We start from the raw sequence: 27,954 nt of genomic DNA on the forward strand, positions 1-27,954 counted from the left end.
GGTGAGGCCCGAAGTGTGGGAAATGGAGGAGATGCAGGTGAGGGCATCATTGATGACGGCAGGAGGGAAACCACTGCTTCACATTCCCATTCAGATATGTCCGTACATGGCCTCCTCTACTGCCATGATGAGGCCAAACTCAGGTTGGAGGAGCAACACCTCATATACTGTCTGAATAGTCTCCAGCCCCTTGACATGGACATTGAACTCTACAACTTCCGGTAATTCCCTCCCCCTCCCTTCCCCCATCCCAGTTTCACTCTGCCTCCTCCTCCAGCTGCCTGTCACCTCTCTCATGATTCTGCCTTCTACTACATATAATGCTTTCCCCTTACATTCCTTCTTCACCTTTCCTGCCTATTCCCTCCTTGCTTCCCCTCCCCTACCCCATGATCTTTCCCCTTACTGGTTTTTCACCTGGCACCTACCAGCCTTCTCCTTCCCACCCTCCCCCAACCTTCTTTATAGGGCCCCTGCCCCCTCCCTCTTCAGTCCTGACGAAGGGTCTCAGTCCAAAACGTTGACTGCTCATTTCCATGGGTGCTGCCTGACCTGCTGAGTTCCTTTAGTGTGTTGTACGTGTTGCTTTGACCACAGCATCTGCAGTGTACTTTGTGTTTAAGATTAGAATTGCTGTGGTTCATGTTTTCCATTCAGTAAGCAAGTTTGTTGAACTGATTTGTCCTTTGCAACTTTCACCACTAAAATATCAGCACTAGATACTTTCCCCTTCCCTTCCCTTTCAGTATATTTCTGTTCGTGTTTGGTGCTGTTATTGTGGACAATTTCCATGCTGCCTCTATGTAACTTATGAGTAAAAGGAGTAATGTTATAATAATGGGAGAGTTTATTCTTCGTGTAGATTGAGTAATCACGTGGGAAAGGAGACTAATTTATAGAGCGCATTTGAGATTGTTTTTGGAGCTGTAGATTATGAGGATAATAAGTAATAAGACATCATGGATACCCTATGAGCTAACAGTTTTCCAAACTGAATTGATTTATCCAATAGATGTTTGGCTAACTAGCCCACTCAGTGGTACTATTAGCCAACATTTACAATGTCCAACATTAATCCCATTTTATATTCTTCCTATGTTCTTGTCAACTTCCTCAAAATTCTTCCATTCACATACACTCTAGGGATAATTTACCATCACTTAATCTACTAATCCACAAATCTTTGAGATGTGAGAGGAAAGAAGAACATCTAGAGGAAAGCACTCAATCTGTAGGACCACTCAAGGATAAAAGGGAGAACAATTGCTTGGATACAAAGGATGTGGGTGAGGTCCTTAATAAATACTTTAATCAGGGAGATGGATGAAGAATTTAACAAGATCAATGTGGAGCTATGATATTTCAAGGTGAAGGAGGAGATAGTGTGAGTCTCTTAAACAACTTTAAGGTGGATATCCCCAGGGACTGATGGGATATACCGCAGTTATTAAGAGAGGCAAGAGAAGAGATTGCTGGGACTTTGACCAATATCTTCATGTCCCCCAACTCCACAGGCAATATCGCAAAGGACTGGAGAAAATTCTTAGAAACATAGAAAATAGGTGCAGGAGTAGGCCATTCGGCCCTTTGAGCCTGCACCGCCATTCATTATGATCATGGCTGATCATCCAACTCAGAACCCTGTACCTGCTTTCTCTCCATACCCCCTGATCCCTTTAGCCACAAGGGCCATATCTAACTTCCTCTTAACTATAGCCAATGAACTGGCCTCAACTGTTTCCTGTGGCAGAGAATTCCACAGATTCACCACTCTCTGTGTGAAGAAGTTTTTCCTCATCTCGGTCCTAAAAGGCTTCCCCTTTATCCTTAAACTGTGACCCCTCGTTCTGGACTTCCCCAACATCGGAAACAATCTTCCTGCATCTAGCCTGTCCAATCCCTTTAGAATTTTATACGTTTCAATAAGATCCCCCCTCAATCTTCTAAATTCCGGTGAGTATAAGCCTAGTCCAATTAGGAATTGAATTTATGAGCATTTGAAAGGGTATGCTGGGGCAAGTTGTGTTTTACTATGTTGATTGAGTTTTGTGACGAGGGTAATTGATGAAGGTAGAGCTCTGGATGTGGTCTACATGGAATTTTGTAAGATATGTGATAAGGTCACTCATTGGAGGCTCAGCTAGAAGATTAGGATGCATGGGATCCATGGTGAAGTGACGGTTTGGATTCAGAACTGGTTTGCCCATAGAAGACAGATGGTAGCGGTCGAAGGAACTTATTCTAGCTGGAGGTCTGTGATTATTGAAATTCTGCAGGGATCTGTAGTAGAACCTAGTCTTTTTGCGATGTATATAAATTACCTGGATGAAAATATAGATGGATGTGTTTGCAAGTTTGCAGATGATACAAAATTTGTGGTGTGGATAGCACAGAAGACTGGCAAAGAATACCATGGGACATAGCAAAACACACACACACACACACACACACACACACACACACACACACACACACACACACACACACACACACACACACACTCACTCACTCACTCACTCACTCACTCACTCACTCACTCGGCTAGGCAGCATCTGTGGAAAAGAGCAAATAGTTGACATTTCAGCTGAGACCCTTCATCAGGACTGATGAAGGGTCTCGGTCCGAAACATTGACTATTTACTCTTTTCCATAGATGCTGCTTGGCTTGCTGAGCTCCTCCAGCATTTTGTGTGTGTTGTTTGGCTTTCCAGCATCTGCAGCTTCTCTCTTGTTTGTGATTGGACAATGAGAGATAGATTATTTGCAGATCTGTTGGGAGATATGGCTGATGGCATTTATCCTGGCCAAATATGAAGTGCTGCATCTTGGTAGGTCAAATGCAAAAAGACAGTAAGTACACTGTTAAGGGTAAGATCCTTAGCAATGTTGATGAACAGAGTGATCTTGAGGCCCAAGTTCATAACCTCCTGCAAGTGGCTACTCAGGTTGATAGGGTGGTAAAGAAGGCATATGGCATGCTTGCCTTCATTTAGTTCAAAAGTCAGGAAGTTATGTTGCAGCTTTATAAAACACTAGTTGGGCCACATCTAGAGTATTGCGTACAGTTCTGGTCGCCTCATTATAGGAAGGATGTTGAGGCTTTGGAGAGGGTGCAGAAGAGAATTCTCTAGCATTATTCATTACTATAATGGGGTGTTTATCATAAATTCTATTGTAAATCCTGGTGCAAAATATTTGTTTAAATCCTTTTGCATTTTCTTCTCAACATCAATTTCCCAATTTTTTCTTTAAGGGGCTTCTTTCTCCCTTTTTATATTCTTAAAGGCACTTTTATTGTCTGTGGTTATAACTCTTCATGGTTTTCCCTCAGTTTATTGCTTCTATTATTTTTGCCCCTTGTTGGATTCCAAGTGTATTTCTATTCGCCTCCCAGTCATTTTTCTTAGTGGGCCCAAGTTCTCAATCCTAAAACATCAAATGTCCATTTCTGCAAGCAGGTTTTTGAATGGAGGTTGTCCTATTTGTGCAGGTCCTAACTTCCCTAGCTCTTGTGTCCCAGAAATCAGCCTCCCCTCCCTAGTTCCTCATTTTTTCAGCCAAGGATCCAATTAGTTTATTCTGCTATTCCTGCCCTCATTCAGGATGGTTGGAGCTATTTCATTATCTATTATTAACACTCGCAGAAGAGTGGACACATGCTAACCTGGAGTTGCATCAGGGCAAAAGAAGGTCCCCTATCTTACTTCTATCTCTCTGCATTGCCTTGAGAGGCCACATCTCTCAGAATGATGCTCCTGCTGGAATTTGGGTGGCCACGGTGCTTCCCTGCTTTGCTCACCTTCCTCTAGTCTGACTGGCTGTTAGCCATTGCATTTCTGTTGGTGGAGTTTGCACTTGCAGTTTAACCCCCTCACAAAATGTTCTGTCCAATTACACCTCAGCGTCATGCATGCTCTGCAGCTACAGCACCAACTATATAATCTGGTTCCTTAGAAACTGCGTGTATGTATTTGCTGCACACAAGGTCACCATAGACACAGGAAATGTCTACAAGGAGTGTCTGCTGCCACAAAAATTACCCTCCAGTTTACTGCCCCCATTGTTATTACTAATTATGTTAAGGGATCTTATTCCTGACTGTATTTGCCTTATTGTAAGCTCTATCTAAGCTAATGAATTGAAGAAAGAGTAAATGATGATGGGCAGGCAGATGATAGGACACAACTATAGCCATCAGGGTGAGTTTCAGTGTATTAGGGATGCAGAATGAAAAAGGGTAGCAAATACAGTACTCGAAGTGTTAAATCTCAATGCATGGAGTATAATTAATAAGGTGGATGACCGTGTTGCACTATTACAAATTGTCAAGTATGATGTTGTGGCCATCACTGAATCGTGGCTGAAAGTTGGTTGTAGTTGGGAGCTGAATGTTCAAGGTTACACATTGTATCAGAGGTTAGGAAGATAGGCAGAGGAGGTAGCTTTGCTCTGCTGGTAAAAAATGGCATCAAATCAGTAGAAAGATGTGAAATAGGATTGGAAGATGTTGAATCCTTGTGGGTTGAGTTAATAAACTTCAAGTGTAAAAGAACCCTCATGGCAATTATCCTCCCATCCTCTCAACAGGCCTCCCAACAGTAGCTGGGATGTGGACCACACGTTACAACAGGACATAGAAAAAGTGTGTCAAAAGGGCAATGTTATGACAGTCATGGGAGATTTCAACATGCAGGTCGATTAGAGAAAATCAAGTTGGTAATGGATCTGAAGAGAGCGAGTTTGTTGAATGCCTATGAGATGGCTTTTTAGAGCAGTTTGTTGAGTCTACTAGGGGAGCAGCTATAATGGATTAGGTGTAATGTAATGAACCGGTGATTAGGGAGCTTAAGTTAAAAAGAACATTTAGGAGGCAGTGATCGCAGTATGATTGAGTTCAACTTGAAATTTGATAGGGAGAAAGTAAAGTCTGATGTTAGAGTATTTCAGTGGAGTACCGAAAATTACAGTGGTATGAGAGAGGAGCTGGCCAAAGTAAATTGGAAGGAGATGCTGGCAGGGACGAGAGCAGAGCAGTTATGGTGTGAATTTCTGGGGAAAGTCCCTAAAGTTTAATTTGCAGGTTGAGTTAGTGGTGAGGAATGTAAATGCAATATTAGCATTCAAGATGAGGTAGTTAATTGGATTAGATAGTAACTTTATGGAAAAAGCCAGAGAGTGGTGTAGATGGTTGCCCCTTTGAATGGAGATCGGCGACAAGTGGTGTGTCACAGGGCTTGTTGTTTAGTCTATTGTTGTTTGGCATCTATATCAATGATCTGAATAGTAATGTGGTTAGTAGGATCAGAAAATTCATGGGTGACACCAAGATTGAAGGTATAGTGGACAACAAAGAAGACTATTAAAGCCTGCAGCAGAATCTCAACCAGCTGGAAAAATGGGCTGAAAAATGGCAGATGGAATTTAATGCAGATGAGTGAATTGTTGAATTTTGGGAGAACTAACCAGGGTAGGTCTTGTACAGTGAGTGGTAGAACTGAAGGTTTTGGGAATGCACATAGAAACATAGAAAACCTACAGCACAATACAGGCTCTTTGGCCCACAAAGCTGTACCAAACATGTCCTTACCTGAGAAATCACCTAAGGTTACCCATAACCCTCTATTTTTCTGAACTCTGCATACCTGTCTAGGAGTCTCTTAGAAGACCGCATTGTATCTGCCTCCACCACTGTCACTGGCAGCCCATTTCATGCACTCACAACTCTCTGCATAAAAAAACTTACCCCTGATATCTCCTCCATACCTACTTCCAAGCACTTTAAAACTGTGCCCTCTTGTGCTAGCATTTCAGATCCATAATTCCTTGAAAGTGGCATCACTGACAGAGAGTGTCATAATGAAAGCATTAAGCACATAAATTGGCTTTCATAAATCAATACATTGAGTATAGAAGTTGGGAAGACAAAGGAGATGGTGACGGACTTTAGGAAGACTAAGCCTGCGTTGCTTCCTGTTACTGTTTATGGTGTGGATGTGGTGAGGACCTACAAGTAACTGGGGATGCACCTGGATGACAGATTTACGAGTACCAACACAAAGGCTGTGTACAAGAAGGGCCAGGGTCACTTCTACTTTCTGGATGAGACTGGGGTCCTTTGGAGTATGCAGGCCTCTCCTTCACACGTTCTACCAGTCTGTTGACGTCAATATAATCTTCTGTGCGGTGGTGTGCTGGGGCAATGGCATCAACACAAGTGATGCCAGCAGGCTCAATAAACTGATTAGAAAGGCTGGCTCTGTTATAGGAATCATACTGGACACACTGGAGGCTGTGGTGGAGCAAAAGACCCTGGCAGTTTCAGACAATATTTCTCACCTTCTGAATGCCACCTTGGCTGAACAGAGGAGCACTGTACTAATAGGCTAAGACAACTATGCTCCTCCAAAAAGCATTTAATGAGGTCATTTGTACCCTACAGGAAAGATGTAAATAAGATTGAAAATAATTTAGAAGGATGCTGCTGGGACTTGAGCACCTAAGTTATGGGGAAGTGTTGAATAGGTTAGGATTTTATTCCCTAGAACATAGAAGATTAAGTGGAGATTCGATAGAGGTATACAAAATTATGAGGGGTATAAATAGGGCAAATGCAAGCTGGCTTTTTCCACTGAGGTTGTGTGGGACTGCAACTAGAGGTCAGGGGTAAAAGCTGAAGGGTGAAATGTATTAGAAAATATGAGGGGGAACTTATTATTTCAGAGGGTAGTGAGAGTATGGGTAGGTGGAGGATGTGGAGTCAATTTCAAAATTTAATAAATTTGGATAGGCACATGGATGGGAGGAGTTTGGAAAGCTATGGTCCCCGTGCAGGTTAACAGGACTAGGCAAAATAATGGCTTGGACAAACTAGATGGGCTGAAGTACCTTTTTCTGTGCTATGGTGTTCTGTGATTCTAAACGTGGCAGGGGGAAGAGGTTCATTCCAAGAAGAACGTGGAGTTTTGCCATTTTTGTTGGGGAAGATGTGCAGAAATGTAGAGCATATATGTCAAACTCAAGGCCCGCGGGCCAAATCCGGCCCGCGGTGGAATTATCTTTGGCCCGTGAGATAATATTTAATTACTATTAAAGCTGACCCCAGTAATCGAAGCGCCTATGGCGTATGATATGGCTAATGCTGAGTTTATTCAGGTACCAGGTTTTCAGGGTTTTTAGTGTTTATTCGGCAGTCTTCTTCATAAGAAACGGAATTTGTAAAGTGAAACACTTTGTAGTTATAGCAGAGACTGAGACACATGAGAGCAGGCTGAAAAAACGGAGGCAACGAAAGCTGCGTTCGCACGCGTCCGACTGATCCGGCCTGCATGAAGCTGCATTTTGCTCAATCCAGCCCGTGACCTAAAATGAGTTTGGCACCCCTGGGAGGATCCTAATTAAGCGAGAGGTATTTTTCTGGCTCCAGGTGAAATCTGTGACTTGCTGACTGGCTCTGTAGAGGGAAAGAACCAGTCCCCATGTGCTGTATTACTTGTTCTTTCAGATTTGGTTTGTCATCAAAGACTCCAGCAAATATCTAAGGTTGCGCTGTGAAGAGCATTCAGAGTGGTTGGAGGTGCCAGTGCACAGAATTGTAAAAAGCTGCAGAGCATCATAAACTCAGCCAGCACTAGCCTGCCACATTTGAGAACATCTTCAATAAGCGATGCCTCAAGAAGGCGGATTCTGCATTAAGGGCCCTCTTTTCATTGCTGCCTTCAGGGAGAAGGTACTTGAGCTTGAGCTCAGGAACAGCTTCTTCCACTCCACCATCAGATTTCTACCTCACCTTTTGCTCTCTTTTTGCAATAGTTTCTTGTTTTTATAATTCTGTATTGCCCTGTATTGCTGCTGCAAACCAACCGATTTCATGATGTACTGTATGTCAGTGATAATAAACATGATTCTCATTTTGATTTTACAGGAGAGATGCCTATTATCTCAAGCACTACAAGCCTAGTGTCAACATCCTGTCAACACCAGAGGTCATCAAAATACACTGCCTGCTGTACTCAGAGGTGTCTGTGCAGATCAACGAGGCTGGTGTCTCACCAGTCCTGCCCTGGCCAATCTTATTTCCAGCAGTACCATATCACCCAGGGCCAGGTGTACCATGTACATTGTTCACAGCCTCAGCACCTCCATTCTCACTCCCAGCTCCTCAACCAGCAAAGCCAGCAGACCTGGGTACACTCACCATACCCACAGATCCCATCTCTGGGGTTCCAGCACGTTCAGCAGGGCAGTTCGCAATCTGTATTCAGCAGTGTCGGCTCACGGGTTGGAGAATCCTCTGCTAACCAGGAGAATCAGGTATCAACACCTCTACCTTGACCAGTGAAAGTGGAGTGACAGTTGTGTGTGTTTACCCTGGTTAGATGAGATCATAATTCTGTTCCAAATGCCTTTTTTGGCCATAGATTATAGCAATGTAATTAAAGTGGATCTCCCAACTTCTGTTTTTTATTCAAAATTGCATTTCCATTTAAAAGGGAAAATAAGTTGTCAGGTAACGATTAACTGGAATTTCTGCTAAGTATTTCTCCAAAGCCATATTGAGAATCATTCACTTTTTGGCTAGTGTTTATAGTTCCTGGCGTCACTGAATTTGCCGTTCTGGCTATGATTTGGGGTCTAATGTGTTTTATTTATCATTGGAAGATGATGTCCATGTGTATCTTCTGTTTCTGTACAAAATGGGAAGGGTATGAGAAACCCAAACAGCTTATGACTTCTAATGCATGTTCATTTTGTGATTTCACTGTTGATATAAACCTGATGATTTACCTTGAAGAACCTCTGAACTGATTGTTTTCCTTACTGGTAACTTTAGGCTTCTTTATGTGACCTGACTAACCTGGCAGAAGATGTTGATGGGGTTGAAGCTGTCCAGAAGAGCAGTGTCCAAGTACCATCTTGGCCTGCCCATAGTTCCCAGGAGATGGAAGTGAATGGAAACCAGCCACCGACTGTTTTGTCACCAATCCTTTGGCATTCTCATGGTTCTCCTCTAAATGAGGGTAATGGCAGCAGTTATGATACAAACTAGCTCAACACAGTTAACTCTTCCTCTTGTTTCGGTTCAGCTTGCTACTGTCTAACATCCAGCCAAGTCAAGTTCCAGGGATTCAGCATGAATCTCAAGGTCACCAAGGCCATGGTGCACCTTACCATTTTTCCAGATACCTGTTAAGTTTTGCTGGGTGTATGTTTGTTATTTCTTTTTTTTTCTCAGAGATTATTTATTCAGGGTTTCACTGAAAAATTTATGAAAGAACAGAAACCTTATCATTTCCTGTTGACAACCAGCTGGTCTAATTTCACCCTTTACGTTACTTATAAGTGTTTTATATTTAACAGAGGGTAGCACAAGTACCTTCAGTTCTTTAATATTCTGTCCTGTGTCCGGATCCTTTTCCTTTAATGGACTATCTAGTCTTCAATTACTTTCTGCAAAGCCTCTCATACTCAATCACCCAATTCTCCATATAGTTTACCATCCCATTGTCTTCTCCAAATGCTACCGAACTCTGGGTTGCCATTTATTCACTACATGCTTATAACGGCCATTTGCACATTATGCTGCAGTGTTCCCTCTGGCAGCCCTGTTTAGTTTTCTCTGTAATATGGGTTGGTTAGGCTCTGGGATTGGTCAGTACCTATCATTTGTGAAGCACAAGTGTTATTTGTTACTCTGGTCTGAACTGTGTGGTACTGAGGATACAACAGAGATGTTCTGGGATTATCGTGGTTGGTACTAATAATCACAGCCAGTTTTAACTGGGTATATATGACTGAAGCTAATAGTGATTATGTCTTAATTCCCATTAATAAGCTTTACCAGAGTTCCTTGATGAAAAGGATTAATTAAATATTTGCTGACTATAGGTGCTTTTGATATGCTGTAGCTGGAATTCAGCGCTTCACCATTTCCTATCAAGTGTTCATGTCATTGACCATTTCCTTTGGAGCTTTCATTTGATACTTGAAGAATTTTCAAATAATTCTTCATGGTGTTTTCCCTTCCTCATCATTTGAGATGGAGAGATTTCAGGATGGCAGAATTTGAAGGTGGAAGGCAGAGGAAGAGACTCAATAATATTCATTGCATGCCTACACTAATTCCTGCCTATGTTGTGCAAGAAAGCCTTAGAAGCACTAGTAATAGAGGGCGTCACATGATGATGTAGGCTCGAGACGTTGGGAATCCAGGTCCCTCGTAAAAAGTAATGAAATAGGGTTTAAGTGAAGAAGAGTTAACAAATACCTACTAGAAACTATTTATAAGCAACTCAGGATTATTTTTAGATATGGCTCCTAAACTGAAACAGAAGAAAGCTACTACTTCGAAGACTGCGCAAGTCGGCGGGGAAAAAGGCCTAACCGTTTCGGCGAAGCCTCGTACTCAAGTTGGATCTCCTCCCGGCAAAGTGCATGGCACTTCTGATGGTGCGGGACAGGAAGTTGCGGCAATGTCAGCGGTCCCTAAGAAGAAACGGCAAGAACAACGCATGCGCGAAGAAACAAGTATGCATGAACAGATACGAACAAAACTACAAATCCCAACTACGGCTGGAAGTGAATCGGAAGTGGAATCAGATTCTTTGAGAAACACAGATGAAGAAGAGGAAAAGGAGGAGATTAAAGGAGACATAAGAGATATCCTGATATATATGATGAATGAATTAAAAGCTATAAGTACAGATATAAGAAGAATGCAGATTACACTCGATAATGTGGTGGAAAAACAAAAGAAGATGGATAATAAAGTTAAAGAGATGGAAGTAAAAATGGAAGAAAACACTGAAAGAATAGATAAGATAGAAGACAATAATTTTGCCTGAACAACAGAAAGAAAACGGATGTTGGAAAAAATAGATGCGCTTGAAAACTCTAGTAGACGAAATAATATTAAAATTGTTGGTCTTATAGAAGGTACAGAGGGAGAAAATCCAATAAAATTCTTCCAAGACTGGATTCCGAAAATTTTGGAAATGAAAGAAAGAAGTCAAGTAATTGAAATTGAAAGAGCACACAGAGCTTTAAGACCAAAACCTCAACAAGATCAAAATCCAAGATCAATTTTGATAAAATGCTTAAGGTACCAAGATAAAGAAATGATCTTGAAGGCTGCTACTCAAGGTGCTAAAAAGAGAAATGGGCCATTGATGATAGAAGGGAAAAGAGTTTTTTTTAATCCAGACATAAGTTACGATCTTCTGAAGAGGCGGAAGGAATTTAATCCAGTGAAAAAATCTTTATGGGAAAAGGTCTATAAATTTTTATTGAGCTACCCAGCAAAATTGATCATTTTCCTGGATAACGAAGAAAGAAGATTTTTTGTTGACTACCGGAAAGCGGAGAAATTTGTACAAGAACTACCTGATATCCACGAGGGGGAGTAAAGAATTATAGAAATGAAGTGGACTAATCAGATGAAGACTGAAATAAGGTTGGACTTGACGGACATTTATAAGAAAAAAATAGTTGAGGAGTATTAACTGGGAGTAGAGACATTAATTATTTTCTTTTTTGTTTCTTCACTAATACATTTTTTTTTGTGGGGGAGCTGGAGGAGCTCCTGATTGATGGCTGCGAGTTTCACATGTACAATCATGGCGATTGCCATGACCCGTAAAATGGGGGTGGGTGTAATGTTGTGTTCTTTTTATTCGCAACATTAGTGGGGGGGGGGGGTATTTTGTTTTTTTTTATATATTAGTTATCTTCTATTTTTCTTCTTTTTTGCCTGGATGGTTGGGGAGAGACTCATAGCAACATGGAGAATTTTAAAGAGTTCCCAAGGTATTATGAATGATTAATTTACTTAATTTTTAAAGTTTTAATGTTAATGGACCTGTGAAAAGAAAAAGAGTTTTAACATATATTAAGAAAATGAAAGGAGATATAGCTTTTCTACAAGAAACACATTTAACAGAAACAGAACATAAGAAATTAAAGAGAGATTGGGTTGGAAATGTCATTGCAGCTTCATTTAATTCAAAATCGAGAGGAGTTGTAATTTTGGTTAATAGATAGATAGATAGATAGATAGATAGATACTTTATTCATCCCCATGGGGAAATTCAACTTTTTTTCCAATGTCCCATACACTTGTTGTAGCAAAACTAATTACATACAATACTTAACTCAGTAAAAAATATGATATGCATCTAAATCACTATCTCAAAAAGCATTAATAATAACTTTTAAAAAGTTCTTAAGTCCTGGCGGTTGAATTGTAAAGCCTAATGGCATTGGGGAGTATTGACCTCTTCATCCTGTCTGAGGAGCATTGCATCGATAGTAACCTGTCGCTGAAACTTTACCAATTAAAATACAAAATGTAATAATTGATTCTGTGGGGAGATATGTGATTATACATTGTCAAACTTTTTCAGAATTATGGACTCTTATTATGCACCAAATGAAAATGATGTAAAATTCATACAAGAAGTTTTTTTGAACTTGGCTGATGCACATGATAAAATATTAATAGGTGGAGACTTTAATTTTTGTTTAGATCCAATTTTGGATAGGTCAACTAAAGTTGTTACAAAATCAAAAGTAATAAAACTAACTTTATCATTAATGAAAGATTTAAACCTGATTGATATATGGAGAAAAATTAATCCAATTGAAAGAGACTATTCATTTTATTCAAATAGACATAAAACTTATTCAAGGATTGATTTTTTTTATTATCAAAAAATATTCAGGATAGAGTGAAAAGTGTGGAATATAAAGCAAGAATACTGTCAGATCATTCCCCCTTGATAATGACAATGATAATGATGGATGAGGAGGAATCGATCTATAGATGGAGATTTAATTCAATTTTATTAAAACGTCAAGATTTTTGTGATTTTATGAAAAAACAGATTCAATTTTTTTTGGATACGAATTTACATTCAGTTGAGGATAAAATTGTATTATGGGAAGCGATGAAAGCATATTTAAGGGATCAGATTATAAGTTATACATCTAAAATTAAGAAGGAATACATGGCAGAAATAGATCAATTGGAAAAAGATATCATAAAATTAGAAAAAGAATCTCAAAGATATATGACAGAAGAAAAACGAAGACAACTTGTTAATAAAAAATTACAATATAATACACTCCAGACATATCATACAGAAAAAGTAATTATGAGAACTAAACAGAAATATTATGAATTAGGTGAAAGATCACATAAGATTCTTGCTTGGCAGCTGAAAACAGAACAGGCTTCTAAAACAATAAATGCAATTAGAACAAGTGCAAATAAGGTTACTTATAAACCTTTAGAAATTAATGAAACTTTAAAAAATTTATATACTGAACTATATCAATCAGAATCACAAAATAAGATTGCTGAGATAGATAAATTTTTATCACAAATAACCCTTCCAAAATTAAATTTGGAAGAACAGAAAGGATTAGATATGCCCTTTACATTAAAAGAGGTTGAAGAAGCTTTAGGATCACTTCAGAGTAATAAATCCCCAGGAAAAGATGGTTTTCCTCCTGAATTTTATAAAAAGTTTAAAGATTTATTAATTCCTCCTTTTATGGAATTAATATATCAAGTGGAAAGAATGCATAAACTCCCACAATCTTTTTTAAGTGTTCATAACTGTATTGCCAAAAAAAGATAGAGATCCTTTAAAACCAACATCATATAGGCCTATTTCTTTGTTGAATACAGATTATAAAATAATAGCCAAAATTTTATCTAATAGAATATCTAAATATTTACCAAAATTAATACACATGGATCAAACAGGTTTTATTAAAAACAGACAATCAATGGATAATATAACTCGGTTACTTAGTATAATTCATTTGGCACAAAAAAGAGAAGAAATGAGTGTGGCAGTTGCTTTGGATGCAGAAAAAGCATTTGATAGATTGGAATGGGATTTTTTATTTAAGGTATTGGAAAAATATGAGTTAGGAAAATCTTTTATACAATGGATTAAAACCTTAAATACTAATCCTCAAGCTAAAGTAGTTACAAATGGTCAGATTTCAACACCATTTTGCTTAACGAGGTCAACTAGACAAGGCTGCCCATTATCACCTGCTTTATTTATATTGGCAATAGAACCATTAGCTGAATTAATTAGAACAGATTCAGACATTGGGGGCTTTAGAGTTAATCAAGAAGAATATAAGATTAATTTATTTGCTGATGATGTTTTGATTTATTTAACAAACCCGTTGCTATCTTTGCAAAGACTATCTTTTAGATTGGAAGAATATGGTAAAGTATCAGGGTATAAAGTAAATTGGGATAAAAGTGTAATTTTACCCCTTACCAAAGGAAATTATAATCAATGTCGATTAGTAACTCAATTTTGATGGTCAATAAATGGGATAAAATATTTAGGTATTAGAGTTGATAATGATGTAAAAAATTTATATAAACAAAATTATTTGCCATTATTAAAAAAAAAATAAAAGAGGATCTTGATAAATGGATGACGTTACCAATAACATTAATAGGTAGAGTTAATGCTGTAAAAATGAATATATTTCCTAGATTGCAATATTTATTCCAAACTTTACCAATACAATTGCCTCAGAAGTTTTTTCAAGAACTGAATAAATACGTAAGGAAATTTCTTTGGAAAGGAAAGATGTCAAGAATATCATTGGAAAAATTGACATGTAAATTTGATTTAGGAGGGTTACAACTTCCAAATTTTAAGAATTATTATAAAGCAAATCAACTTAGATTTATTGCGTCTTTTTTTGATGAAGAAAAACCGGCATGGATTAGAATAGAATTAGATAAGATAGGAGAAAACATACCTGAAGATTTTATATATAAATGGGAATCCAAATGGATACAGGAAAAAAAAGAATCTCCTATATTAAGACACTTGATTGATTTATGGAATAAGGTAAATATGGACGATGAGATAAAGAAATCTTTATTAGCAAAAAGAACTTTAATTCAAAATAGGCTTATTCCTTTTACAATGGATAATAAACTTTTACATAATTGGTTCCAAAAGGGGATTAAATATATAGGTGATTGTTTTGAAGGAGGTATATTGATGTCGTTTGATCAATTAAAAAATAAGTATAAAATATCAAACAACACTCTTTTCTGTTATTTTCAATTAAAGGCTTATTTACGAGAAAAGCTGGGTCAAACAATGTTGATGCCAAAACCTAGTGAAATAGAAATATTAATTCAAAAAGGAAAAATTAAAAAATTTACATCCTGTATGTACAATTTGATTCAAAATCAGACAATTTAATCAGGAATTCATAAATCAAGACAAAAATGGGAATCTGATTTGAATATTAAAATTGATGGAAAAAGCTGGTCAAGATTATGTTCTGATAGTATGAGAAATACAATAAATGTTCGACTTAGATTAGTACAATATAATTTTTTACATCAATTATATATAACACCACAGAAAATAAATAGATTAAATTCAAATATGTCTGACCAATGTTTTCGATGTAATCAAGAAATTGGTACTTTTTTACATTCTACTTGGTCTTGTTTTAAAATTCAATCATTTTGGATAAATCTAAGACTTTTATTGGAACAAATTACTGGAGTACAACTCCCACATAGTCCAATATTATTTTTATTAGGAGACATTGAAGGGACAATACCGAAACTTAAATTGAATAAATATCAGAAAATATTTATAAAAATTGCATTGGCAGTAGCCAAAAAAATTATCGCAGTTACTTGGAAATCTGATTTATATTTAACTATGGATCGTTGGAATAATGAAATATATAGTTGTATTCCACTTTAAAACAATTACATACAATCTAAGAAATGAATATGATATATTTTTGAAAATTTGGCTCCCATACCTACAAAAGATAGAATTAAATACATAGGTCCTTTGAAGATAAAATTATAAAGTAATTGGGGAAAATTTAAAATTAAAATTATTTTGAACTCCATGGAGCATGTGGGGATCCTCCGATATCCAGGCAATCTTTCTCTTCTTTCTTTCTGTTTTTTCTTTCTTTAGATAAGGGTTAAGGGGGGGAGGGTTAATATTATTTTTTCTCTTTCGTACTATTTTATCATTACATTTATTCTTTGTAATTTTCTAAAAATTTAATAAATAAATTTTTTTTAAAAAGCACTGGTAATGTAGAAAAGTTTGGAACACTAGGTTATTGAAACTGAGTGATCATAGCTTTTGGGAAACATTTAACAAGTTTGAGGTTTTTACTTCAGAAAACTTGTATGTTAGAGGTCTTCAAAGTTGGCCAGTATGGCAAAAGTAATGATAAAAAATCTGAAATCAGGAACTATAAGTCTGGTAAAAAGAAATAGCTCAGTTTTATTTGAAAGGAAATATGTGGGAAAGACTGAGAGAAGATGGATGACATGGAAAGAGTTCTAAGTATATAGTGTAGAAATGGGCCATTTGATGAATCCTAATTATTCATCCTACTTCTCTTTATCAATCTTTTTATTAATTTAAAAAAGTATGTATCTATATATAGACGAGGAGAATTATCTGAAATATGTATATCGATAACAGTTCATATAAAGGGTAAAATAAACATTATCAAGATCATACGTAGTATTAATCTAATAATGTATAATAAAAAATAAGATAATTGATTCTCCTCTTATCGTTCCATGAAAAGAAGAAAAAAGATAAAGAAACTTTTATAATTTTTATGTACATAAAAAAATCCCACTAAACACAAAAAAACAAAAAAAAAGGAGAAAAAAGGAACTGGGCAGCTCAAACTGAGAGTGAAAGCAAGAAAAAAGAGAAAATTTCTGATCAAATCCAATGTTTCGAGAAAGTAACTAGAAGCGCAATAAATCAAATCATGAAATTATTGAATAAAAGGTCGCCAGGTTTCTTCAAATTCAAAGGATGTATCAAATGTCCAACTTCTTATTTTCTCTAAACTTAGGACATAATGGAGGTAGGCCAATAAAAAAACTGTAGGTGGATTAGAATCCTTCCATTTAAGCAAATGGCTCTCCTAGTCAATAAAGTTGTAAAAGCTATCATCTGTTCAGCGGAAACAGGAATATATCCTGTTTCCGGTGGAGTGATCCCAAAAATTGCTGTAAGTAAATTCGGTTGTAGGTCCAAATTCAAGAATTTTGATAAAGTTTTAAAGACATCTTTCCAAAAATTATCTATCTTGATACAAGACCAAAACATATGTGTTAAAGTAGCCACCTCAATATTACTTCTGTTGCAAATAGTATTAATATTGGAAAAGAGATGGGCTAATTTATCCTTTGACATATGTGCCCAATGTACTACCTTGAACTGTATCAAGGAATGATGGGCACAAATAGATGAAGTATTTACCAAATGAAAAATTTTATCCCATTGATTATCTGGAAGTGACTTTCGAAATTCCAATTCCCACGCAGCTTTAATTTTATTGTTAGATAACATTCGCAAATTCAATAACCATTTATAAATTATAGCTATCAGTCCTTTTTGAAATGGTTTAACCTGGAAAAGAGTATCTATTGGATGAATAAGCAGAGGGAATATTTGGAAGTAAACTACGTAGAAAATTCCTAATTTGTAAATATCTATAAAAGTGTGTATTAGATAAGTCATATTTGTCCGCTAACTGAGTAAAAGACAATTCCCCATAAACATGTCTAAAAAAGTTATTATTGCTTTGGTTTTCCAAATTAAAAAGGTCTGATCAGAGATTGATGGTTTAAAAAAATAATTAAGGTGGATTTTACTAGAAAGAACAAAGTTATTAAACTCAAAGAATCTACAAAACTGAAACCAAATTCTTAATGTATGTTTAATAATGGGATTGAGGTCTCGACTACCAATCTTAGCAAAAAAAAAGAGGAGCTCCCAGTAAAGAGGCTAAAGACTACCCCTTCTCCGAGTTTTTCTCCAAATCCACCCATAAAGGACGGTCATGTATGTAATAAATCTGAAAAGAAATATATTGAATATTAATTGCCCAATAATACATTCTAAAATTTGGCAAAGCCATACTACCATACTTCTTTAATTTCTGCAATAAAGGTTTACTCAATCTAGGATTTTTATTATTCCAAATGTAAGATAAAATTTTAGAGACTATTCTATCAAAAAACAGTTTGGGAACAAAAGCAGGGATTGCTTGGAATACATATAAGAACTTCGGTAACACTATCATTTTTATAGCATTAATTTGACCAATTAATGATAATGTCATAGGAGACCATTTAGAATGTACTTGTTGCATGTATTCAATTAATGGAAGGAAGTTATATTTATACTGGTCCTTAAAATTTTTGGTAATTTTAAAACCAAGATAAGTAAAGTTATTTTTAGCAACGCTAAAAGGAATTTGATCATATTGATCCAAGTAGTTATTAATATGGAATAACTCACTTGTGTGCAAATTTAATTTATATCCAGAAAAACTACTAAAATCAGAAAATATAGATAACATAGCAGGAATAGATTTTTTTAGGATCCGAAATATAAACGAGCAAGTTATCTGCATACAACAAAACCTTATGCACTTTATCTCCTCTCTTAATACTTGAGCCTTGTTGGAGTCCCGAAGAGCAATAGCAAGAGATTCTAAAGCCAGGTTGAATAACAGCAGGCTAAGAGGACAACCCTGGCGGGTACCTCTATATAGCCTAAAATATGGAGATTTTTGATTGTTAGTTATAACTGCCTCCATAGGAGCTTGATAGATCAGCTTAATCCAGGAAATAAAGCCCGGACCAAAATTAAATCTTTCTAAAACCTTGAATAAATAGGACCATTCTACCCTATCAAAGGCTTTCTCTTTCTGCTACTGAATAAACTTTATCTATTTCTTTAATCTTGTTAGTAATCACTAAAAGCTCCGCTTTAGTTTTCTTCTTAAAGCTACTGAATATGAAATTATCTGTCCCCTAAGAATAGATTTCATTGCATCCCAAGTAACCAAATTTGACATTCCCTCAGTTGTATTTATTTCAAAAAGTAAAGAAATTTGCTCTTTAATAAAACTTACAAATGCTGAATCATGCAGTAGTGTAGCATTAAATCTCCACTGAGATGCATTCCATATATTATCGGAAAACTTCATTATTAGTTTCATGGGCGCATGATCCGACAACACAATAGCATCATACGCACAGTCAGCAACAAAAGGCACCAATCGCGTATCCAAGAGAAAATAATCAATTCTTGAATATTTATGATGTACATGTGGAAAAAAAGAAAAAACCCCTTATCTTTAGGATGTAGAAATCTCCAAATATCGACCAAACTGTATTCTAGTAAAAAGGAATTAATACAGGACGCAGTCTTATTAGGGTGCCACGGATTGGTTGATAACCTATCAATCGAAGGGTTGAGACAACAGTTAAAGTCACCGCCCATAATCAACTTATATTCATTTAAATTCGGCAGCGCAGAGAATAACCTCTTAACAAATTCAGGGCTATCTACATTAGGTGCATACACACACACACCAAAGCCACCTTTTGACCACATAACAAACCAGTAACAATTAAGTATCTTCCAATTGAATCAGTGACAGTATTAAAATGTACAAAAGAGATTTTAAAATTAATAAAAATAGATACCCTTCTAATTTTAGTTACTGATGGAGAATGAAACGGAGAACCCCTCCAAAATAAAAAAAAGGTTTTCATCTAACTTATGGATGTGGGTCTCTTGCGCAAAAATAATATCAGCTTGGAGTGTTTTTAATTTCTTAAAGATCTTTCTATGCTTAATAGGTTGGTTCAAGCCATTCAGGTTCCAAGAAAATATACTAATTTTATTAACATCCATAATAAGGCTTTAATTTAAAGTTTTATAAAATAAGTTGGTGCGCCAACACAGACCAAACCCGCAGGGAAGAACAAATTATGGATTTGATCAGAGAGGAAAAAAAACATGATTGACAGGAAAACCTCTCAGGACTGCCCAGTCGAAAAAACCTAAACTAATAGCCCCACCCCTCTCCCCCCAAAGCCCAAGAAAAAAAGATCCAATAGGCAGATAGCATGCTAAACTAAACACCCTAAACCCTTTGTCTCTAATAGGCAGACTCCTTATTTTAAAAAAGTTATACGCTGATACCACTGACTAAAGACACAACAACAGATACGTAAAGAAATAAACAGATTCCAAATATTTTGATGTCTAACAGGTTGAAACGTAGTTAACAGCGGCTATCTTAAATTTATTTAATAAAAATTGATCATACATTCAGAAAAGATAGATTCAACCAAATAATATCTTACGACTGGTGTTAAACTCTTATAAATCGTAAAGAAAAAACCCCCAGCTAAAACGATGTCTGGACAGACATAAAACGTAGATTAAACTTTCAACGATCCAGCTACAAACAACTCTCAGCTAAGGATTAAGTGTTGGAGTGGCTTGCAAGACAAGCTTAAACTCCTTTATAAATTTTAAAGCCTCTTCTGGGAAGTCAAGCTGTTTTACCGAGCATTGGGCAGAAAAATTATCAAATGAGCTGGATAATGCAGAGAGGGATGACAGTTCTTCTTATAAAGATCAGCCATCACTTCCTGATATTTAAATCTTTCTGCATAAACCTCAGGGGCAAAATCTTCAACTATATGAATCTCTACTCCATTATAAATTAGCTTCCTCCGCTTCCTAGCATCTCGAAGAATTGCTTGTTTAGTAGCAAAGTAATGCAGATATAAAATCACTGGACGTGGTTTCGTCTCCACCGAAGGCTTTGGGCGGGGGATTCGGTGAGCTCTATCTATCAACGGAGGAGCTTTGAGTATCTCATTAAAAAATGAATATAGCATATTCATGAAAAACTTTAGTGGCTCACCGGTTTCCATGTTTTCAGACAAACCCAGTATGCAGGAATTCCTCCTATGACTTCAGCTTTCCAGATCAATCGTTTTCTTCTTAATTCTTAATAATTCCGAAGAAACCTCCACAATTTTCTTCTCCATAGTAGAATACTTTAATTCTTGTTCTTTAATCACTTGATGCATTGTCTCCTGTTGTTTTCTAATTCTGTTAGTGTCCTTTTTAAGCGTCTGATATTGAAATTCCAGATTCCTCGAAGATTCCTGGACAGCAGAGACGGTTTTTTTAAGCTTTTCATTAGCATTGGTCAGTTTATCAATCTTAGTGTCCACCATTCCGATCTTGGAATTAATATCTTGCAACAAAGAAAACATTCTTTCTGAAGTAGAGACTCCCTCTGCCTCCTTTGTTTGTTCAGTTTCAGAAACAATTTTGCCACCTCTTAATTCGATTCCAGTTTGGGTTCCAGCCGTCATAATTAAATCGTAAATCCTTCATTAAAATCAATAAATCTTCAAAGTTTAAACAAAACTAGCAGTGGAAAGTAAGTTGTAAAAGGCAGGAGTAGAGTCAACAGGCGTCTTACTCCCTGAGCTGCCGAGAAGAGATTCCACCCTACTTCTCACCAGCTCCAACCAGCCTATGTATGGGATGTAGGAAGAAACTGAGGCCCCTGGAAAAAACACACAGTAACAGAGTAGATATAGAGTGCCAAAAGTCAGGACTGAACTTGTATCTCTGGTGCTGTGAGTTAGCAGCTCTACCAACTGCATCGCTCTCTCCTGTGGACCATGAATACCAGTGCAGACAATTTTGTCTGATGATTATGTAACATATCTGACACAAATAGACCTATGTTGAGAATAGTGGCAAAATAGGTGAACTACTGCTCCAAAACTTCAGAAACCTGAAATAAACGTGTCTAAAATTCCTGCTCCGAGTCACACCAACCATTAACCAGCCATTTTGCTAACTTGTTATTAATATAACCATATAACAATTACAGCACAGAAACAGGCCATCTTGGCCTTTCTAGTCCGTGCCAAACGCTAACTCTCTCCTAGTCCCACCGACCTGCACTCAGCCCATAACCCTCCATTCCTTTCCTGTCCATATACCTATCCAATTTTACTTTAAGTGACAATACCAAACCTGCCTCTACCACTTCTACTGGAAGCTCGTTCCACACAGCTACCACTCTCTGAGTAAAGAAATCCCCCCCTTGTGTTACCCCTAAACTTTTGCCCCCTAACTCTCAACTCATGTCCTCTTGTTTGAATCTCCCCTACTCTCAATGGAAAAAGTCTATCCACGTCAACTCTATTTAGCCCCTCATAATTTTAAATACCTCTATCAAGTCTCCCCTCAACCTTCTACACTCCAAAGAATAAAGACCTAATTTGTTCAACCTTTCTCTGTAACTTAGATGCTGAAACCCAGGTAACATTCTAGTAAATCTTCTCTGTACTCTCTCTATTTTGTTGACATCTTTCCTATAATTTGGTGACCAGAACTGTACACAATACTCCAAGTTTGGCCTCACCGATGCCTTGTACAATTTTAACATTACATCCCAACTCCTATACTTAATGCTCTGATTTATAAAGGCCAGCATACCAAAAGCTTTCTTCACCACCCTATCCACATGAGATTCCACTGTCAGGGAACTATGCACCATTATTCCTAGATCACTCTGTTCTTCTGCATTCTTCAATGCGCTACCATTTACCATGTATGTCTTATTTTGATTATTCCTACCAAAATGTAGCACCTCACACTTATCAGCATTAAACTCCATCTGCCATCTTTCAGCCCACTCTTCTAACTGGCCTAAATCTCTCTGCAAGCTTTGAAAACCTACTTCATTATCCACAACGCCACCTATCTTTGTATCATCTGCATACTTACTAATCCAATTTACCATCCCATCATCCAGATCATTCATGTATATGACAAACAACATTAGACCCAGTACAGATCCCTGAGGCACACCACTAGTCACTGGCCTCCAACCTGACAAAACAGTTTCCACCACTACTCTCTGGCATCTCCCATCTAGCCACTGGATGGATTCTGTTTGTTTTTTATTCTCCCCATATTCTCATCAACTCTTCCTAGATTTTCTCCTTCACTTAAACAGCAGGAGCAATTTATAGCTCAAATTAACCTACCAATCTGCATATCTTTGGGATATGGAAGGAAACCAAAACACATGGAAGAAACCCAGACCACTGCAGAGAGAATTTACAACTGTACCAGAGTTAAGAATTGAACCTGGATTCCTGGAGTTGCAAAGTAGCAGCACTGTTTGCTGTGCTTCAGTAGAGGGAGTATATCCTGCACATAAATACTCTGCTTGGTTGCCAGTTATTCCTCTTTCCTCTTTGAGTACTAGTTTTATCCCTCGTGGTTATCTAATTACTTAAATAAAAAAATTCTGTTTCCTCCATCTTTAAAACCAGAGAGTTCCTAGTCATAATTGTCTGAATTATTTTTCCTACCAAAATATGAATTAGGAACAAGAGTAGGTGACTTGGCGCCATCATTTACTGAAATGGCAGCTGATTGGATTCTTATTAAGAATCAATCTGCCACTGCCTAAAAGACTCAGCATTCACCTCCCTTTGAGAAAGATTTAAATACTTCTGCAACCCTTTAAGAAATTTTACTTCGTCTACCTTAAATGAGTGATCCCTTATTTTTAAACAACAATCCCTAGTTCAATTCTTCCACTAAATAATCAATTAATTCATCCTGCCATGAATTTTTAGAATCTTGTGTTACAATAATTTTCACTTGCTCTTCTAAACTCCAGCAGATAATAACTGAGTTTGTTCAACTTTCCTTGTAAAGTTGTGTCAATTCTACCTAAAATTTGTGTTTCCTGATCTTTGAGCCATCCACAACTGGGAATAACTTTACCTTCATTAACCTTCTGTGCTCCAATGAGAACAAACTGTCTTTTTTCATCTAACTTAATAGCTGCATCATTTAACCATTTTCCGTTTCATAAATCTTTCCTAGGCCCTTCATATCTTGGTGATAAAATGTGAATGCAATACTCCAGTTATGTCTAACCATTTTTTAAGAGTTCAAAATGCTTCCCCATGTATGCTTTGTTAGTACATCTCTCTATCATTTGCTTTACAAACCATTTGTCATGTTGTTCCACTTGAAAATATTTATATATGTATGCACCCAGGTTCCACAATCTCTATTTCCCATAAAGTGGTGCCATTCAATCTATATTTTCTCTCCTTATTTTTCTTTCCAAAATATATCTCATCACTGATCTATGTATTAATTTTTTACGTTACTTCCTTGTTCTTCTTAGACAGCTTATCTGTGACTTCTGGCAGTCCATTCCTGCAAGAAGAGACAAAAAGACTGTGGTAAAGCTACATGATATGGTGCAGTCAGTGCCAATTATCAACAGAAGGGAAAAATCTATTAGACATCATCCTTTGTTATCTGTATCTGTACCATTGGTATGAGTAATCACCACTCTGTCATGAGGACAAGAAAACATCTGCCTATTATGAAACATTTAGTGTGTGGCTCTGTTACTATGCTAAAATAGGGTGATTTGAAAACATCTAGCATTTTCAACTTCAACATCCTTGAGTGTGGTCTTGCACTACAGAATTATGCTCCTCTGTAATCTCACTATCAGTAGTGTTAAGCCTGTGGACCAGTCCTTGTTTAATGAAGAATGTAGGTGAACATGACAGGAGAAACACCAGACATAACTAAAAATGTTCAAGGCTTTGCAAACTAGCTAGATTTGCTGTAACTAATCAAATATCTGACTGGATTAGGAATCTTGGTGAATGTCAGAAGTATCAGTACAAGTAGAAGTTTAGGACAGGAATGTTCTCCATCTGTTCTTGATTGCCTGTCATCACGGTCAATATTCACCAAATTAACTTTTCTACAGGTAATGATAAATGGTTGAGAACACTAAACACCACAACGAAGGTGAGACTAAGCCCATCTTGGCTGTTGTATTGTGGAGGTATACCAACAGCACTTGTAGTTACAGAGTTCTATTGGCAGCTAACAGTTGTCCAGGTATGTTCTTCCACAGAAAGAATGGAAAATTTGGTTTGATGATGATGCCCCATTAGAATTCACTCTGCTCAAAGTGATGGAAGATTTTGGGGAGAGTTCTATCAACTGGCACTTGCCAAAATGGTCAGTACTACTCAGCAACATAGCAACATTACTGCAAACATGGACAAAAGATGTGGTTATCAAATGTGGAGGAGAAATGTATTGGAGGTTGTGTTGGTGGAATATGACATCAAGTAGTAATGTTAAAACTGTTGTTCATTGGAATTTGAGGAGATTACACGTAGGGTAGATAAAGAGGATCCAGTGGATGTTGTACATTTGGACTTTCAGAAGGCCTTTGACAAGATGCCACACAAGGCTACTTAACAAGTTAAGAGCCCATGGTATTACAGGAAAGTTTCTGGCATGAATAGAGCATTGGCTGATTGGTGGGAGGCAGCAAGTGGGAGTAAAAGGACCCTTTTCCGGTTGGCTGCCAGTAAGTAGTGGTGTTCCGTTGGGGATAGATATTGGACCTCTTGTTTTTATGCTGTATGTCAATGATTTAGATGATGGAATTGATGACTTTGTTGTCAAGTTTGCAGATGATATGAAGATTGGTGGAGAAGACAGGTACGCTGCAGAAGGACTTCAGCAGATTAAGAGAGTGGCAAATGAAATGCAATGTTGGAAACTGCATGGTAATGCATTTTGGTAGTAGAAATAAAGGTGTAGACTATTTTCTAAATGGGGACAAAATCCAAAATTTTGAGATGCGAAGAGATTTGGGAGTCCTTGTGCTGAACGAAGGCAAATGCAATGTTAGCATTCATTTCAAGAGGTCTAGAATACAAGAGCAAGGGATGTGATGCTGAGGCTTTATAAGGCACTGGTGAGGCCTCACCTTGAGTATTGTGAACAGTTTTGGGCTCCTCATCTAAGAAAAGATGTGCTGGCATTGGAGAGGGTTCAGGGTAGGTTCACAAGGATGATTCCGGGAATGAAAGTGTTATCATACGAGGAACATTTGATGGCTCTGTGCCTCTACTTGCTGGAATTTAGAAGGATGAGGGGGGGATCTTATTGAAACTTTTTGAATGTTGAAAGGCCTAGACAGAGTAGATGTGGAAAGGATGTTTCCCATGGTGGGCGAGTCTAGGACAAGAGGGTGCTGCCTCAGGATAGAGGGGCATCCATTTAAATGCGGAGAAATTTCTTTAGCCAGAGTGTGGTGAATTTGTGGAATTTATTACCATAGGCAACTGTGGAGGCCAGGTTGCTGGCTGTATTTAAGGCAGAGCTGTGTAGGTTTTTGATTGGACACTGCATCAAAGGTTAAGGACAAAGGCTGGGGAGTGGAACTGAGGAGGAAAAAAATGGATCAGTCATGATTGAATGGCAGAGCAGACTCAGTCTTATTCCATACTTATGGTCTTATGGAATTGAGTGAACTTTCTCCACTTATTGGAGTTGTACCTGCAGAAGTATATTTGTAAATGTCAGAAAGCAGCCAGTTCTGTCATTTAGCTCAGGACATTGCCGCAGGAGTTCCCCCACCTTTGTGCTGCTCCAAAGTGTTTGTGGATATTTGTAACTCCCCCAGAAATAAAGTTTACAATACTGTGGGCAGTAGGGCTTAAATGGTGTTCAAGTCTGGACAGCTAATACCAGCAGTTACAATGCCAGTAAGAATCTAACCACCCTTGATCTTTGGTATCACCTTTGGCCATTACCATCAAATTCTGAACAGATACGCAACTTGTATCTTATAGTCTTACAACTGGCTCAGTCACATACATGAGCAAGTTCAAGTCTTGCTTCTAATACCTTGAGCGACTTGGCTCCTGACAATCCCAGACTTTTGCTATTGTTGCATCTGTGGCTGAGTTTAGCTGTAACAACACTTGAAGCTGAACCCAAGCCAACACAAACCAACTCACTTCAATACTCTTCATCCTGAACCTCTGCTCCATCCACCAATAGAACACTGTAGCTACCATATGTACCATCTACAGATTGTAGCAACCTCTAAGGCTTTAAATAGTTTCAACAGGCTATGTTGAGTGTATGGGTAGAGGACTGGTTAAATAATAGAAAGCAGACAGAATAAATATGAAAACTGCTTTTGTGGATTTTGAGTGTATGAAAAAAATTATATATACACACTGTAAATCCACAATTGGGGCTCTTCTGTGAAGGGTGAAGCAGGTAACGTTTTAAGTTAATGAACTTTATTCAGATTTTTTCTTACAGCCTTTGCCACAAGTGTATCTGTTCTAGGCTGTCATCTACTCACAGTTTATATTAGTGAATTTGATAATTAATGAGTTTAATGTATTTGTTTTTTGAGAGATCACAACCATCTGGGGAAGAACTGTGAGAAGAAAGAAAAGGTTGCAGAGGAATCTAAAGAGATTGGGCAACACACTAAATCCTCCATCGTATACATTGTGCCCTCTTCCCCAAGGAGAAGACCAGAGCTGTTTTCCTCTTGAGGTTTTATTTGTCAGTGGAATGATACATTGAGAATTTTCAAATACTGCTTCATGAAGTTTTCCCTTCCTCATCATCAATCATGTCTAAATTTGACTTCTCAATCCTCTTTAGTATGCTTGTAGGTATACTTATGCAGTTGGCTATATTTAAGTTTAAGATTCTGGCTTTTGCTCTTGATGTCACTTTATGAAATTTTATCATGTAATCACTTGTAACCGATGAACACTATTCGTATTTTGCACTTTTAATTTTATTCTGAAATAGTTTTTTTTATGTCTTTCTCTGTGCTGCTGCCACAGAACAACAAATTAAAGGACATACTATATGTCAATGATTATAAATCTGATTCTCTTCCTTGGATTTCCTAGGAACCCAAGGCACACTGTTAGATAACAATACGTTAGGCTGTGGGCTGCCTCATCTCACGTTAGTCTGATTTTTCAAAATCTTTTGTCTCCCCTACTACTTTGTGTGGCCTGTTCTATTGCAGTATTTATCATTGTAGATCTGGCTTTTCCTGCTGCCTTTGCCAACTTAAGGCTGCATTTACAATTAAAATTCACTGACTGACCTGGCCTCTTTCTTCAGTCTCATCAACTTCCATTCTCATCCCCCAGAGATCAGAATAGGG

At 37.4% G+C, this 27,954-nt stretch overlaps 1 protein-coding gene across 5 annotated transcripts in view; it reads left to right on the top strand.

Moving 5' to 3' along the window:
• The window catches only part of LOC140740064 (E3 ubiquitin-protein ligase arkadia-C-like), a 195,803-nt gene that overhangs the window by 102,226 nt on the left and 65,623 nt on the right, over nucleotides 1–27,954 (top strand). For all 5 annotated transcript variants that reach the window (XM_073068920.1, XM_073068924.1, XM_073068922.1 and 2 more), the window contains exons 7-8: nucleotides 7,922–8,310; nucleotides 8,831–9,017. In XM_073068920.1, the coding sequence (XP_072925021.1) occupies nucleotides 7,922–8,310; nucleotides 8,831–9,017 (576 nt within the window). The remainder of the gene's footprint in view (nucleotides 1–7,921; nucleotides 8,311–8,830; nucleotides 9,018–27,954) is intronic.

The sequence above is a fragment of the Hemitrygon akajei genome, chromosome 16 (genome assembly GCF_048418815.1).
Source record: "Hemitrygon akajei chromosome 16, sHemAka1.3, whole genome shotgun sequence".
Taxonomy (NCBI): Eukaryota; Metazoa; Chordata; class Chondrichthyes; order Myliobatiformes; family Dasyatidae; genus Hemitrygon; species Hemitrygon akajei.